We start from the raw sequence: 15,435 nt of genomic DNA, 5'->3' as shown, positions 1-15,435 counted from the left end.
CAAATTTGACCATATGCTTTGGCAAAGAAAACATTGGAAACAGGAGGCCTACAGGCCAACTCCTGTTGTTGCCATGGCAGGTCTTTGAGGACATGAAGTCATTTGCATCTCTGACAGGTCCTGTCATTTGAGAAAGGTGTGTAGCCAAAGTTGATGAATAAGGCTAGGTTCAACATACAGTGGGGCAAAAAAGTATTTAGTCAGCCACCAATTGTGCAAGTTTTCCCACTTAAAAAGATGAGGCCTGTAATTTTCATCATAGGTACACTTCAACTATGACAGACAAAATGAGAAAAAAAAATCCAGAAAATCACATTGTAGGATTTTTTATGAATTTATTTGCAAATTATGGTGGAAAATAAGTATTTGGTCAATAACAAAAGTTATTTGTTGGCAATGACAGAGGTCAAACGTTTTCTGTAAGTCTTCACAAGGTTTTCACACACTGTTGCTGGTATTTTGGCCCATTCCTCCATGCAGATCTCCTCTATATCAGTGTTTTTTGGGGGCTGTTGCTGGGCAACACAGCCTTTCAACTCCCTCCAAAGATTTTCTATGGGGTTGAGATCTGGAGACTGGCTAGGCCACTCCAGGACCTTGAAATTCTTCTTACGAAGCCACTCCTTCGTTGCCCGGCGGTGTGTTTGGGATCATTGTCATGCTGAAAGACCCAGCCACGTTTCATCTTCAATGCCCTTGCTGATGGATACATGGCCCCATTCATTCTTTCCTTTACACGGATCAGTCGTCCTGGTCCCTTTGCAGAAAAACAGCCCCAAAGCATGATGTCTCCACCCCCATGCTTCACAGTAGGTATGGTGTTCTTTGGATGCAACTCAGAAATCTTTGTCCTCCAAACACGACGAGTTGAGTTTTTAACCAAAAAGTTATATTTTGGTTTCATCTGACCATATGACATTCTCCCAATCTTCTTCTGGATCATCCAAATGCTCTCTAGCAAACTTCAGACGGGCCTGGACATGTACTGGCTTAAGCAGGGGGACACGTCTGGCACTGCAGGATTTGAGTACCTGGCGGCGTAGTGTGTTACTGATGGTAGGCTTTGTTACTTTAGTCCCAGCTCTCTGCAGGTCATTCACTAGGTCCCCCCGTGTGGTTCTGGGATTTTTGCTCACCGTTCTTGTGATCATTTTGACCCCACGGGGTGAGATCTTGCGTGGAGCCCCAGATCAAGGGAGATTATCAGTGGTCTTGTATGTCTTCCATTTCCTAATAATTGCTCCCACAGTTGATTTCTTCAAACCAAGCTGCTTACCTATTGCAGATTCAGTCTTCCCAGGCTGGTGCAGGTCTACAATTTTGTTTCTGATGTCCTTGACAGCTCTTTGGTCTTGAAAAGCATAAATACTTTGAGTGAAAACGATTGAGCCTAAATCTGTGACAAGTGAATTCCAGCCTTACTCTTTTTACTAAAGTTAATACAGTAAATACACTGAGTGTACAAAACATTAGGAACACCTTCCTTATATTGAGTTGCACCGCCTTTGCCCTCAGAACAGCCTCACTTCGACGGGCATGGACTCTACAAGATGTCAAAAGCATTCCACAGGGATGCTGGACTATGTTGATTACAACACTTCCCACAGTTGTCAATTTGGCTGCATGTCCTAATACCCAAATATACACAGTGTAAAAGTATCTCCAATTGAGCAAAATAGTTTTAGTGGCCCCCCTTTTGATGGCGGAGAGAAACATGTACGCTTTAAAGTACATTTCCTGCAATTCTTCCCATTTTACCATGGGGTGGAGATAAAATTGTTTTCAATTTTAAAGCTAATTTCATGCAATTCTACACATTTTTCCATGACTTATGCCATTTTAATGAAATCTGAGTGAGAGTGACTAACAAAATCAATGGTGGTCAGGACCCCTGAGAATGTGCCCTGCGTGCCCGGTTGGTATTCGGCCATGATTACTACAAGTTTAGATAACTGGCTAGACCAACTTTCCAATCTAAAATTGTTACCTGACACGGCTAATTGAGTGACTGTCAGTGAATGACAAAACAAGTGAAAAACTGCTGATGCACAACCAAGTTTCAAAATGTCACCTTGTGTATTCTACTATTCTAACTCTCAACAGTAAGTTGAGACCCCGACTGAGTTCGGGGCCCTTAAGCACCCGCTTATGTTGCTTATGCCTAGAGCCGGCCCTGGGGATCTCTTCAGAAATACATTTTTTCATAAACACCACTCTTGTTCATTACTTTCCATGTATTACCTTTAATTGTTTATTTTTATTTAAGCATTATTACAGATTTATACAGAATAATTATTTAATAAGATTTGAGTTATTTAAAAAAAGCTATCAAACATTGGTATGCTACATTTGTAGAAGCTTAAAGACAGTCCTCTTACCTTGGGTCAGAAACACTCTCTTCACCTTCCCTCAGTTAACTGACTAGTTAGACTCTGTCTTGCTTTTTCCTCTTTGGAAACACTGACACATTTGACAGTCAAACTCTTGACATTTGACAACTCTTTGCATAGAAGCAGACAGAGGCCTGGAAGACTGGGATGCGAGGGTGAAAGGTGACAAAGGAAAGTAAATGGTAAATAGCACCTGCACTATGACACATCCAATTCCATTTAATAGCTTGTTGCCATTACTACATGTCAGCACTCTGATGTTGAATTGTATATTTTTTAAAGTAATGTTGAAATTCAGTTTTAAATTATTTTAAAATGACAATGAAAAGGAGTCGACCCCAGTTCTTTAAAATGTTTGTAAAACACTGTCTGCATCGTGCATGGCACAACTGTCTTTTTGGCCTCTAGTCTACCAGGTTGAAGTATATTAAAACAATGAGGCCCGAGGGGGGTGTGGTACATGGCCATTGGTTGTAATATGAAATAGAGGTCAACCGATTAATCTGCATTTTTGGATGCCGATTATGGCCGATTACATTGCATTCCACGAGGAAACTGCGTGGCAGGCTGAGCACCTGTTACGCGAGTGCAGCAAGGAGCCAAGGTAAGTTGCTAGCTAGCATTAAACTTACCTTATAAAAAAAAAACAAGCAATCTTCACAATCACTAGTTAACTACACATGGTTGATGATATTACTAGGTTAACTAGCTTGTCCTGCGTTGCATATAATCAATACGACGCCTGTTAATTGATCATGGAATTACAGCCTACTTTACTAAACAGGTGATGTTTTAACAAAAGCGCATTCGCAAAAAAAGCACAATCATTGCAGGAATGTACTTAACCATAAACATCAATGCCTTTCTTAAAATCAATACACAGAAGTATATTTTTTTAAACCTGGATATTTAGTTAACATAAATGAATGTTAGCAGGCAATATTAACTAGGGAAATTGTGTCACTTCTCTTGCGTTTTTTGCATGCAGAGTCAGGGTATATGCAACAGTTTGGGCTGCCTGGGTCGTTGCGAACTAATTTGCCATAATTATGACATAACATTGAAGGTTGTGTAATGTAACAGCAATATTTAGATTTAGGGTTGCAACCCGTTCGATAAAATACGGAACAGTTCCGTATTTCACTGAAATAATAAACGTTTTGTTTTCTAAATGATAGTTTCCGGATTTGACCATATTAATGCCCAAAGGCTTGTATTTCTGTGTTTATTGTATTATAATTAAGTATATTATTTGATAGAGCAGTCTGACTGAGCGGTGGTAGGCTGCAGCAGGCTCGTAAACGTTCATTCAAACTCACTGCGTTTGTCAGCAGCTCTTAGCAATGCTTGACAGCGCGGTGTATGACTTCAAGCCTATCAACTCCTGAGATTAGGCTGGTAATACTCAAGTGCCTATTAGAACATCCAATAGTCAAAGATATATGAAATACAAATGGACAAGAGAGAAATAGTCGACGCGTCATAATTCCTATATTAACTACAACCTAAAAAACGTCTTTACTGGGAATATTGAATATTTAAACCAAATTGAGCATGTTTTATTATTTATTTGAGACTAAATAGATTTTATTTACGTGTTAAAATAAGTGTTCATACAGTATTGTTGTAATTGTCATTATTACAAATATATATATATATAAAAATCAGCATCGGGTTTTTTTGGTCCTCCAATAAATCGGTATCGGCGTTGAAAAATCATAATCAGTCGACCCCTAATATAAATGCTACATGGCCACGCAGAGTGCCTGGATACGGCCCTTAGCCGTGGTATATTGGATATGTACCACAAACCCCCGAGGTGCCTTATTGCTATTATTAACTGGCTACCAACGTAATTAGATGTAAAAATAAAATTGGTGTCATACCTGTGGTATACCATGGCTTTCAGACAAATCAGCATTCAAACCAACCAGTTTATAATATAGGGGGTGGGAGTGATTGGGCTTTATTTTAAAGGGTTTCTTATCATCAACACCAAACGTGTGTGTGTGTGTGTGTGTGTACTGTGTACCAAAAACAATCACTTTGAATAGTAAATGAGCTTTCAAATCATTGCGCACACGATTTCCATAGAAGAAGCACAAACCAAACTGAATAGTCATCTGAAATATCTGAACACTTAAATCTGAGTTTGTGCAGAGAAGCCTATTTGGTATTGATAAGGGGAACCAGATGTAGTCACTAGAATAGAGGGACTCAACACCGACTGCTGTTTCCTTTTAAAGTGGCAATCTGCAGCTCCAACAATCACAAAGTGGACACCTGCCACTGAGGGGGTGGGGCTGGATAAATGTTACCACTCAAATGGAGAGAGCAATGATACCAGTACTGACCATCCATGACATCAAAATAATACTTTTACCACGTTTTGAGGCTATAACATGGTTACATTTAAATAGTTTACTATGGAATAAAACAAGCTTTTGAGTTCTGATGGGGAACGTCAGGTTAACTAAGCTCAAAGTATTTATAAGTTACATTCTTCAAGACTCAATGGATATATTTAAAAGTAAAACATTTAAAATAATAAAATGACAAATGCCACATTCAAAACAACAGGGAACTCTGGGGGTAAAAAATGGGCTCCGTCGGGGAAATATCGATTTGAAAGGTCATCCAACTCAGAAAGTAGGTCCTCTTTCTAGAGCGCCAACTTCCCACGGACGTCATGATTTGACCTCTTATTTTTCTGAGGCATTTATAAGTTATAGTGCATTCAGATCTCTTAACCTTTTCCACATTTTGTTAGACTTATTCTAAAATTGGTTCAATGTTTTAATCCATAATGACAAAGCGATAACAGTTTTGTAGACATTTTTGCAAATGTAATAAAAAATAAAAAACAAATACCTTAATTACATAAGTATTCAGACCCTTTGCTTGGAGACTCAAAATTGAGCTGCATCCTGTTTCCATTAATCATCCTTTAGATGTTTCTACAACTTGGGAGTCCACCTGTGGTACTGTAAATTCAATGAAATGGACATGATTTGGAAAGGCACACACACACACCTGTCTATATAAATGTCCCACAGATGACAGTGCATGTCAGAACAAACACCAAGCCATGAGGTTGAAGAAATTGTCCCTAGAGCTTCCGAGACAGGATTGTGTCAATGCACAGATCTGGGGAAGGGTACTAAAAGATTTCTGCAGCATTGAAGGTCCCCCAATTCACAGTGGCATCTCTCATTCTTAAATGGAAGAAGTTTGGAACCACCAAGACTCTTTCTAGAGCCAGCCGCCAGACCGAACTGAGCAATCAGGGGAGAAGGGCCTTGTTCAGGGAGGTGACCAAGAACCCAATGGTGACTCTGATAGAGCTCCAGAGTTCCTCTGTGGAGATGGGAGAACCTTCCAGAAGGACAACCATTTCTACAGCACTCCACCAATCAGGCCCTTAAGCTAGAGTGGCCAGACAGAAGACACTTCTCAGTAAAAGGCATGACAGTCCCCTTGGAGTTTGCCAAAAGGCACCTAAAAGAGTCCAACTACGAGAAACAAGATTCTCTGGTCTAATGAGGGGTCACGTCTTAGAAAACTAGGCACCGCTCATCACCTGGCCAATACCAATCCTTACAGTGAAGCATGGTGGTGGCAGCATCATGCTGTGGGGATGCTTTTCAGCAGGAGGGACAGAGACTAGTCACAATTGAGGGAAAGATGAACAGAACAAAGTACAGAGAGATCCTTGATGAAAACCTGCTCTAGAGCGCTCAGGACCTCAGAATGGGGTGAAGGTTCACCTTCCAACAAGACAACGACCCTAGGCACACAGCCAAGACAATGCAAATCAAAGTTTGTCACGTGCGCCTTACAGTGAAATGCTTACTTACAGGCTCTAACCAATAGTGCAAAAAAGGTGTTAGGTAAGTAAAGAAATAAAACAACAGTCAAAAGACAGGCTATATACAGTAGCGAGGCTATAAAAGTAGCGAGGCTACATAGACACCGGTTAGTCAGGCTGATTGAGGTAGCATGTACATGTAGATATGGTTAAAGTGACTATGCATATTTGATGAACAGAGAGTAGCAGTAGCGTAAAAGAGGGGTTGGCAGGTGGTGGGACACAATGCAGATAGCCCGGTTAGCCAATTGAGGTAGTATGTACATGAATGTATAATTAAAGTGACTATGCATATATGATAAACAGAGTAGCAGCATCGTAAAAAGAGGGTTTGGGGGTGGGGGGGGCACACAATGCATAGTCCATGTAACCATTTGGTTACCTGTTCAGGAGTCTTATGGCTTGGGGGTAAAAACTGTTGAAAAGCCTTTTTGTCCTAGACTTGGCACTCTGGTACCGCTTGCCATGCGGTAGTAGAGAGAACAGTCTATGACTGGGGTCTTAGAATGTTTTTAGGGCCTTCCTCTGACACCGCCTGGCGTAGAGGTCCTAGGTGGCAGGCAGCTTTTCCCCAGTGATGCACTGGGCAGTACGCACTACCCTCTGTAGTGCCTTGCGGTCAGAGGCCGAGCAATTGCCATACCAGGCAGTGATGCAACCATGCTCTTGATGTTGCAGCTGTAGAACCTTTTGAGGATCTCAGGACCCATGCCAAATCTCTTTAGTTTCCTGAGGGTGAATAGGCTTTGTTGTGCCCTCTTCACTACTGTCTTGGTGTGCTAGGACCATTCTAGTTTGTTGTTGATGTGGACACCAAGGAACTTGAAGCTCTCAACCTGCTCCACTACAGCACTATCGATGAGAATGGGGCGTGCTCGGTCCTCCTTTTCCTGTAGTGAAGTGGCTTCAGGACAAGTCTCAAGGTCCTTGAGTGGCCCAGCCAGAGTCTGGATTTGAACCCGATCGAACATCTCTGGAGACCTGAAAATAGCTGTGCAGCAACGCTCCTCATCCAACTTGACAGAGCTTGAGAAGAATGGGAGAAACTCCCCAAATACAGGTGTGCGAAGCTTGTAGCGGCATACCCAAGAAGACTCGAGGCTGTAATTGCTGCCAAAGGTGCTTCAACAAAGTACTGAGTCAAGGGTCTAAATACTGAACTTTTGTAAAATGTGGTTAGTTTAAAAAAAATTGGTAATACATTTGCAAACATTTCTAAACCTGTTTTTGCATTGTCATTATGGGGCATTGTGTGTAGATTGAGGGGAAAAAACATTTCATCCATTTTAGAATAAGGCTGTAATGTAACAAAATGTGGAAAAAGTCAAGGGTTCTGAATACTTTCTGAACGCACTGTATATTCTTCAAGACTCAAAGGAAATTAATTTAAAAAGTCAAAAAATGGATAAAGCAACGGCAGATTGCCCCTTTAAAATCAAAATAGTGACTTTCAGTCTGTAGTGTGAGCTGTATGTTTTGTATGTATTTTAGTGTACTAGCAGATCAGTGATACAATACTACTTCTGTTCATCACCAAGCAATGTAGCTACAACAACTTGTCAAAGATTGAGGCCAACCAACACAGCTACAATGTAGTAACCTTTATTGCTTTCCTTCAACAACTTAATTTCCATTACAAAAAAATTCAATGGTTCATCTGCGTTATCCCCGGTTCCCGCCCTCCCAACCCCATAAGAATAGTACAGATACCATTCATTGTACAGTTTAAGAACAATTCATTAAAAACTTCACTGATATCAAACCGAATGGCAACATGAGGCCAATCCAAGCCACTTTATAGGGGACTGTCTAGTCACACGGTGCTGAAAGATCGCCTGTCCTCAGTGATCGTCACCGGTTTAGGAGTTTCACATAGCAGTACTATGACAGTTTATTCTGTGTTCTATTGTTGTACAGCGTAGGTTAGATACGGAGAAAAATGCACCTTGGACTGCTCTTAATAACAAGCTCCCCAGTAGGCCACGTTTCCTAGTCCCAGCCTGCTTAAGTACTCAACTACCAAGAGTTAATGCACACCAAGGCAACGCCAATGATGGGAAAAAGTACCCAAATGTCATACTTGAGTAAAAGTAAAGTTACCTTAATAGAAAATGACTCAAGTAAAAGTCACCCAGTAAAATACTACTTGAGTAAAAGTTTACATTTTGGTTTTAAAATATACTTAAGTATCAAAAGTAAATGTAATTGCTAAAATATCCTTAAGTATCAAAGCAAAAGTAAGACTAATTTAAAATTCCTTATATTAAGTAAACCAGACGGTACAATTCTTGTTTTTTAAATTTACGGATAGCCAGGCCACACGCCAACACTCAGACATCATTTACAAATTAAGAATTTGTGTTTAGTGAGTCTGCCAGATCAGAGGCAGTAGGGATGTTCTCTTGATAAGCGTGTGAATTTAACCCTTTTCTGTTCTGCTAAGCATTCAAAATGTAGCAAGTACTTTTGGGTGTCAGGGAAAATTGTATGGAGTAAAAAGTACATTATTTTCTTTAGGAATGTAGTGAAGTAAAAGTTGTCAAAAATATAACTAGTAAAGAAAAGTACAGATACCCCAAAAAATGACTTAAGTAATATTTAAAAGTATTTTTACACCACTGGTAAGCACAAAGTCAGAAGGAACGAGAACGTAGGTCAATTTCCAACATTCATAGTATGGGGCCCATAATTGACCCAGAGGGCAAAACAGCTGCTAAAACAGATGACTGTTTGTTTTCATCAAGGTGTTCAGATGGAAGCGGTCAGTCAGTTATTGAACTTGAGGAGTCTCCTCTTTATTGAAGTCAAAACAAATTCTTGCCCCCCGTACGACTTACACCCAATGTTTCATAACCTTCATTCCATATTTGTATAACACTATAGATTTAAATAAAACTAATTCAATCACATAATTCAAACTCATGAATTAAACTCATTCACAGAGCCATGAACAGCAGACTGATGCCCTTCCCAGTAGGACTCCTGTAACAGTATACATATTGGATAATCAACCAAAAGCATTGCTATTCATTAACACTAAATCCACGGGACAAAATTAATTAAGATCTTTTTTTCTATACAAAACTGCCTACAACAGAATAGCCAATAAAAGAAGAGCACAGAGAAACCCACCTATCACAGTGTTGTCCAGTGTCAAATAGGTAAAAAGGGTTTACAGCTGAAAGGGAGGGGCAGAGAAACACACAGCAACATCTTCTAGCAACACAAGTGGATTGACAATGAGGGAGTCAGTCAGTGAGCAACAGAGTGAACGTGAGACAACACACAGAGACAACAGAGAGAGACAACACAGATGGAGAGAGAGACAACACAGATGGAGAGAGAGCGACAACACAGAGGGAGAGAGAGACAACACAGATAGAGAAAGGGAGAGAGACAACACAGAGAGAGAGAGAGACAACACAGAGAGAGAGAGAGAACACAGAGAGAGAGAGAAAACACAGAGAGAGAGAGAAAACACAGAGAGAGAGAGAAAACACAGAGAGAGAGAGAGCGAACACAGAGAAGGGGAGAGAGAGAGACAACACAGAGAGAGAGGCCGAGAGAAAGACAAAAGACACAGAAAGAGAGTGACAGGGAGAAAGGGAGAGAAAGAAAGACTGACAGAGACGGTGAGAGAGAGAGAAGGGCCTCATTGAGCCCATTGGTTCCTGAGACTGATCTAAATAGATACATGTATATAAAAAGGTACATATAGCCTGCCCACCCCTCTCGTTGTGCGGCAGGTGTATCTAAAGTGCACAGATATAAAGACAGGAAATAAAGAACATTAATTACCGGCCAGCAACAAACAACGACACTGCTCCATCCTCCTGCCCCCCCCCCCCCCCAAACTCTGCAACGTTGACCCACTCAAAATAAATTAAATGCATTACATTTTGTAATGATAAAAAAAATATATATAGACAATCTAAAATATATACCCCATAACAGAAAATATTCCATTGGATGTAAACCGTTTAAATGGATAAAAGTGGGTTTCCCCTCATCATCATAACCAAGGGGAGGCTACAGCTCTGGTAAGACTTCCTTGGTGCAGGTGCACTACACTAGATTAAACCCAGGCTACCACAGCCATGTATAGTAACACTATTGAACAGCTTTAAACCTGCCCTAAAGAAGGCATCAGTTTTAGAACCCTCCATAGACTTACTCTATACATATTTTCTTCCTTCCATGTATGGACATGGACACTGCAGGCAATACCCTCACCATTACACCAAAATAACAAGACCGCTCAATCGAGAAATGTGAGAACATTTTGTTTTTGAAACGTTATCTTATTATAGTCCGTTTCCAATTTGGGATTGTTTAAGATTAGTAAGAGATGTTTGCCAATTAATTCACGAAATATTCTGCACACTATGGGCTATGCTGTGGTCTGTCATGTTCACTTTGACAGAACATCTTCAGTCTTTCAACCTACTGTGACTGATCATCTGAAACAACATCGTACACATGACTCTGATATTGTGAAAAGACATCTTAAGCTGCTGTTAAGTTTCTCACACACAAATCTAATATGTGCTCCAAATGTATTTGGACCTTTTGTTGAGCGTCACCTGCTTTCTCAAACAGAAAGTGTCTATTGTTCAGAGTGAGCCAGATAGAGTGCTGTGAGTAGTAGCCGTCGTTGTGGTCAAGCCACCCGGGGTGCTTGGACTGCTGTTAGGCCTACTGCTTCCTATAAACCACCTGGGGACAGTCTTGACAAGTTTGAAATGCTTACAGCAACTCCTCTAATATAATGCACTAAGGGCGATAAAGGCCACTACATGCATTCATAATGCATTGCCCTCGAAGTAAGTGTTACGAGGACAGACTGTACACCATATCACAGAGACTATGGATATGTTGGTAAAAAGCCTGATGAAAGTCATTCCAAGAAGACCAAGTGGTTCCTTAAAAAAGGCACACCTGAATCTAAAGTTAATGTTTTTTCACCTTAAAACGATGATAAAATTAAAAAACAAATTTCCTTCCGACTAATTTCACAATAAGAACTAAAGAAACATGGCTAAGTAGAAGTGGTTGTGTCTTTGTGTGCCCCCTTGGCATTGGTATGGTAGCAGCTGTTAGGGCAACGGACAGGGCCATGAAGGACACTGCCCCCTGCTGTGTGGGAGGACAGGAGGACAACGCCACCTGGTGGGCTAGAGGCTGAAGTGGCACTCTCCCTGCTCCTCCCATCCCTCCTTCATAAGGAGGTCTCAGCATCCCCATACTTCTCCCCCTGGTCATTCTCCAAGTTTATCTTCACACAGGACACCTTCGCCTGGCTGGGAACACAGAATAACACCATCATCATCACCACCAAAATTCAGTTCATTCATTCAAATGTTTTAATTATATCTAACTATAGCTGTTTAAAATTAATGAATTAAACTTGAATTTTAGTAAGTTAAATCCTCCAAACTCATTCAAAAAATGACAACCCAATACAGTGAGTATGAACCCACTCACCACCCCTTTGCCACACAACGTGCAATGTTGCAAAATGTTTAAATGCAACATTGCAAGACTGAATGTACCCCAGGTGGACCCAAATGCTCTTATCTTTGGTTTATTTGAAAATATTGGCAGTTCTAAGACATTTGCCACACATCCAGTACAATTGATTTGCAAGTTGGTGCATCATAGTATCGCGATTGTGGGTGGGAGTGTTATAATTAGCCTTTATGCTCTTAGTTCATTGAAAGGTTATTCAAAGGTTAATATACTGTCAAGCACAAAAAGGTTCAACTTCTGGACTATATAGGACAATAAGGTGGAGACAGAAACACCAGGCTGGATTCCAAAAGGGAACACTTGCTCCCTTCTCTGGCCCTCAATCTTGAGAGTAAGCCATAATAGCCTTATACAAGGTTTCATCAACATTCCCCCACACGTAAAAGCATGTGATTGAGACACATATTGACATGCATGAAATTAACGTACATTTTTAAATAGTTTCAGAATTCATTTTCGAAATATTTAAATAGAAAAGTATTTATTTATTGGTTGAAATATTTAGTCAAAATGATTATCAGGGTGTGATTTTCTGAGAGGGATGGGAGCATGCTTCTGGGTTTGGCCCCAGCAGCCAGACAGGAAGAGGAAGGATGAGCACCTGAACCATACCGAGGAGGAGTTATAGCTACCTGCCACTATGCTTCAGAGCTTTGGCACTGTCAGAGTTCATGGAGACAGACTTCCAATTGGCAGTTTTGGCCATTTCATCAGAAATGTTTACCATAGAGGGGTCCAAACTGCAGGGGAACAAACACACACCACAACACCCTAAGCTGGCGTACACAAACACACATTTTCAAGGACACCACCCCCCCCCCAGTGTGGTTCTCATTTCTGAAACAAACTCATGAATGATCTTTGCATTGCTGCAGTCAACATACATTATTACAGAGGACCCTTAGAGAACTATCATAACCATTATAAATTGCAATACTAAGGGAAATTAGCTATTTAGTATTACTTCAAAATATAATAGCTGGAAATAGTCGCTTGTTTGCAAGGACAGTCTGTGATTGGTCGTTTTTCTGGTGGTTGTTATGGGGCTGAGGTTTCGGGGGGGTCATGTTCAACAACAAATCAAACACGAGGGCTGTATTTCATTCCACAAGGCTGTCCACTTCCATAGGCCCTTCAGAGGGGAGGAAACTGCGGTGTGGAATGAAACCGGTCCGAGGTGGTCATGGGCAGTTAATCAACCAGGTGGAAGAGCAGCTGTATGAGGAGTGCATAGTGAGACTAGAGCAGGCCTGAGACGGAGACCAACCCCTGCTCTCTCCTCTGCGTCGTGTGGCATGTCCAACTCAACACTGCTGTCACACCTGCTTTGGGAGAGATGGGTCAGTGCTTCAAAAGGGGTTACTCTTCCCTGTTACATGAATATACTAGTCCATAGTTCTCCAAAGTGCTTCCCAATGCATTACAGAACCCGTGAGGAACATCACTGATGGGCTATGGTGAATGGGCCGTGACTTCCTCCAAGCATAATGGACATTGATATACTGCATCAAAATTGTCCCCAACCACTAACCTGACTTTGAGGGTCTTGAGGATGCCCGGCCCGTCGCAGGGGTGTGCTATGCCCTCTTCCACATCCAGCATGCGCTGGGCCTCCTGTAACCATGGAAACAGAGGGAAAGTGTCAGTGGGACCGTCACAGCTCTCTGCAGTAGTCTGTGAGAAGTTGGACCACACCTCCTTGGCTTTCTTCTTCTTGTCGTCCTCCTTCTTCTTCTTGCTCTCAGGCATCAGGTCGTCCAACCAGCTCAGCTCCCTGTTGGTGAAACATAGGTCCAGCAGCTTCCGTATAAACACCAGGGCCAACACCTAGAGACACCAAAACAAAATCAGTGACTTGTACTTTTAACTCTTCATTGAAATGGCATCATCCTGACAATCCAATTCTGTGCCATCTCTTTGCTTGACGTATTCTCTGTCTTCAGTTCAGACTTCTGTTTCTGGAAGACATGGCCTGTGAAATGTCTTTCTAGCGCCATACTAACAGCATATCCATATTCTTACCATCATGGGGAAGACGACGGCGGCGGCAGACGCCTTGATGACCCACAGCAGCACCAGGCAGGTGAGCTGCACCAGGGTGAACACATGGACCTTCCACAGGGGAACGTAGCGCAGGTAGATCAGGTCCGGCTGGTGCTTAGCTGGCATGCAGAACAGCTTGATACGGTCAAAGAACTACAGGAGAGGACAACCACAACACAACCATGTTGAGACCACAGGAGGCTGCTGAGGGGAGGACGGCTCATAATAATGTCCCAAACGGAGCAAATGGAATGGCATCAAACACCTGGAAACCATGGAAACCATGTGTTTGATACCATTCCACTCCAGCCATTACCACTAGTCTGTTCTCTTTTACCCTTTATTTAACTAGGCAAGTCAGTTAAGAACAAATTCTTATATCTTTAATTAGGTGCCACCAACCTCCTGTGGTTCAGATGTACCATTGTGCAAGTGTGGGGGGGGGGCAACACTGCAGTGTAAACCTACCGCACTGACCACATGACATAACACACCACACAGACTGACCTGGATGCCTTTGAGTGAGGACACACCCATGTAGAGAAACACCCCGTAGAGGACTGGCATAGGGATGAACTAGAAAGACAACACAGGGGACAGAAGGTACTTTTTAGTCATTTAATCATAGTCCTCACCCTTTTCTAATTTATTTACCCACAAACCACTGGGGTGTGCCAAATAATACCTCCCTTTCCTCATCACGCTGGTATCAAAAATAAATTATGTTCCAAAACAGTGAAAGGATGTTGAGGATCTGATCAAGAAACCAGCCTGCAATCCTATAAGAGCGTCTCTTCTTGATTTGGAACATCATTCCAGTCTATAAAAAGAGTCTCATCTCACCTTGAGCACCGAGGTCATGAAGATAGAGCAGCCCATGAGGATGAAGATCATGAAGCTGGTGACCCTCTGCTCTCTGATCCCCAGGAACTTGGGCTGTTCCCCAGGGGCCGAGCACTCTGACTCCAGCTTCAGACTGTTGACGTGGGAGATGGAGAGCACGGTGGCCGCTACAAACCAGGGCAGGCCCATGATGGAGCACACCCCCAGCATCACAGACACCACCAGAAGATCCAGGTGGTAGCCACAGCCTTTCTGATGGGGGGGGGGGGGAGAAAGACAGTCCATCAGGAGAGAGGCCAACCAGGGAGGGGGTGAGAGTCAGTCAGGAGCGAGGCCAACTAGGGAGGGGGTGGGAGTCAGTCAGGAGAGAGGTCAACCAGGGAGGGGGTGGGAGTCAGTCAGGAGAGAGGCCAACCAGGGAAGGGGTGAGAGTCAGATGAGAGGCCAACCAGGGAAGGGGTGAGAGTCAGATGAGAGGCCAACCAGGGAAGGGGTGAGAGTCAGATGAGAGGCCAACCAGGGAAGGGGTGAGAGTCAGATGAGAGGCCAACCAGGGAAGGGGTGAGAGTCAGATGAGAGGCCAACCAGGGAAGGGGTGAGAGTCAGATGAGAGGCCAACCAGGGAAGGGGTGAGAGTCAGATGAGAGGCCAACCAGGGAAGGGGTGAGAGTCAGATGAGAGGCCAACCAGGGAAGGAGTGAGAGTCAGTCAGTAGAGAGGCCAACCAGGGAGGGGGTGGGAGTCAGTCAGGAGAGAGGCCAA

General features: G+C 42.5%; 1 protein-coding gene across 5 annotated transcripts in view; it reads right to left on the bottom strand.

Annotated features, from left to right (window-relative positions):
* Positions 1-7,847: 7,847 nt before the first annotated feature.
* Positions 7,848-15,435, bottom strand: part of LOC110534121 (sodium bicarbonate cotransporter 3) — an 80,996-nt gene continuing 73,408 nt past the window's right edge. For all 5 annotated transcript variants that reach the window (XM_090222472.1, XM_090222476.1, XM_090222469.1 and 2 more), the window contains 7 exons: positions 14,674-14,925; positions 14,338-14,406; positions 13,810-13,983; positions 13,483-13,614; positions 13,319-13,401; positions 12,420-12,527; positions 7,848-11,558 (listed from right to left, as the gene is read on the bottom strand). In XM_090222472.1, the coding sequence (XP_090078598.1) occupies positions 11,477-11,558; positions 12,420-12,527; positions 13,319-13,401; positions 13,483-13,614; positions 13,810-13,983; positions 14,338-14,406; positions 14,674-14,925 (900 nt within the window). In that variant the 3' untranslated portion in view covers positions 7,848-11,476. The remainder of the gene's footprint in view (positions 11,559-12,419; positions 12,528-13,318; positions 13,402-13,482; positions 13,615-13,809; positions 13,984-14,337; positions 14,407-14,673; positions 14,926-15,435) is intronic.

The sequence above is a fragment of the Oncorhynchus mykiss genome, chromosome 3, assembly GCF_057628025.1.
Source record: "Oncorhynchus mykiss isolate SJ-2025 chromosome 3, ASM5762802v1, whole genome shotgun sequence".
NCBI lineage: Eukaryota > Metazoa > Chordata > Actinopteri > Salmoniformes > Salmonidae > Oncorhynchus > Oncorhynchus mykiss.
The sequence above is the reverse complement of the archived record's forward strand: the minus strand, read 5'-3'. Positions and strand labels throughout refer to the sequence as shown.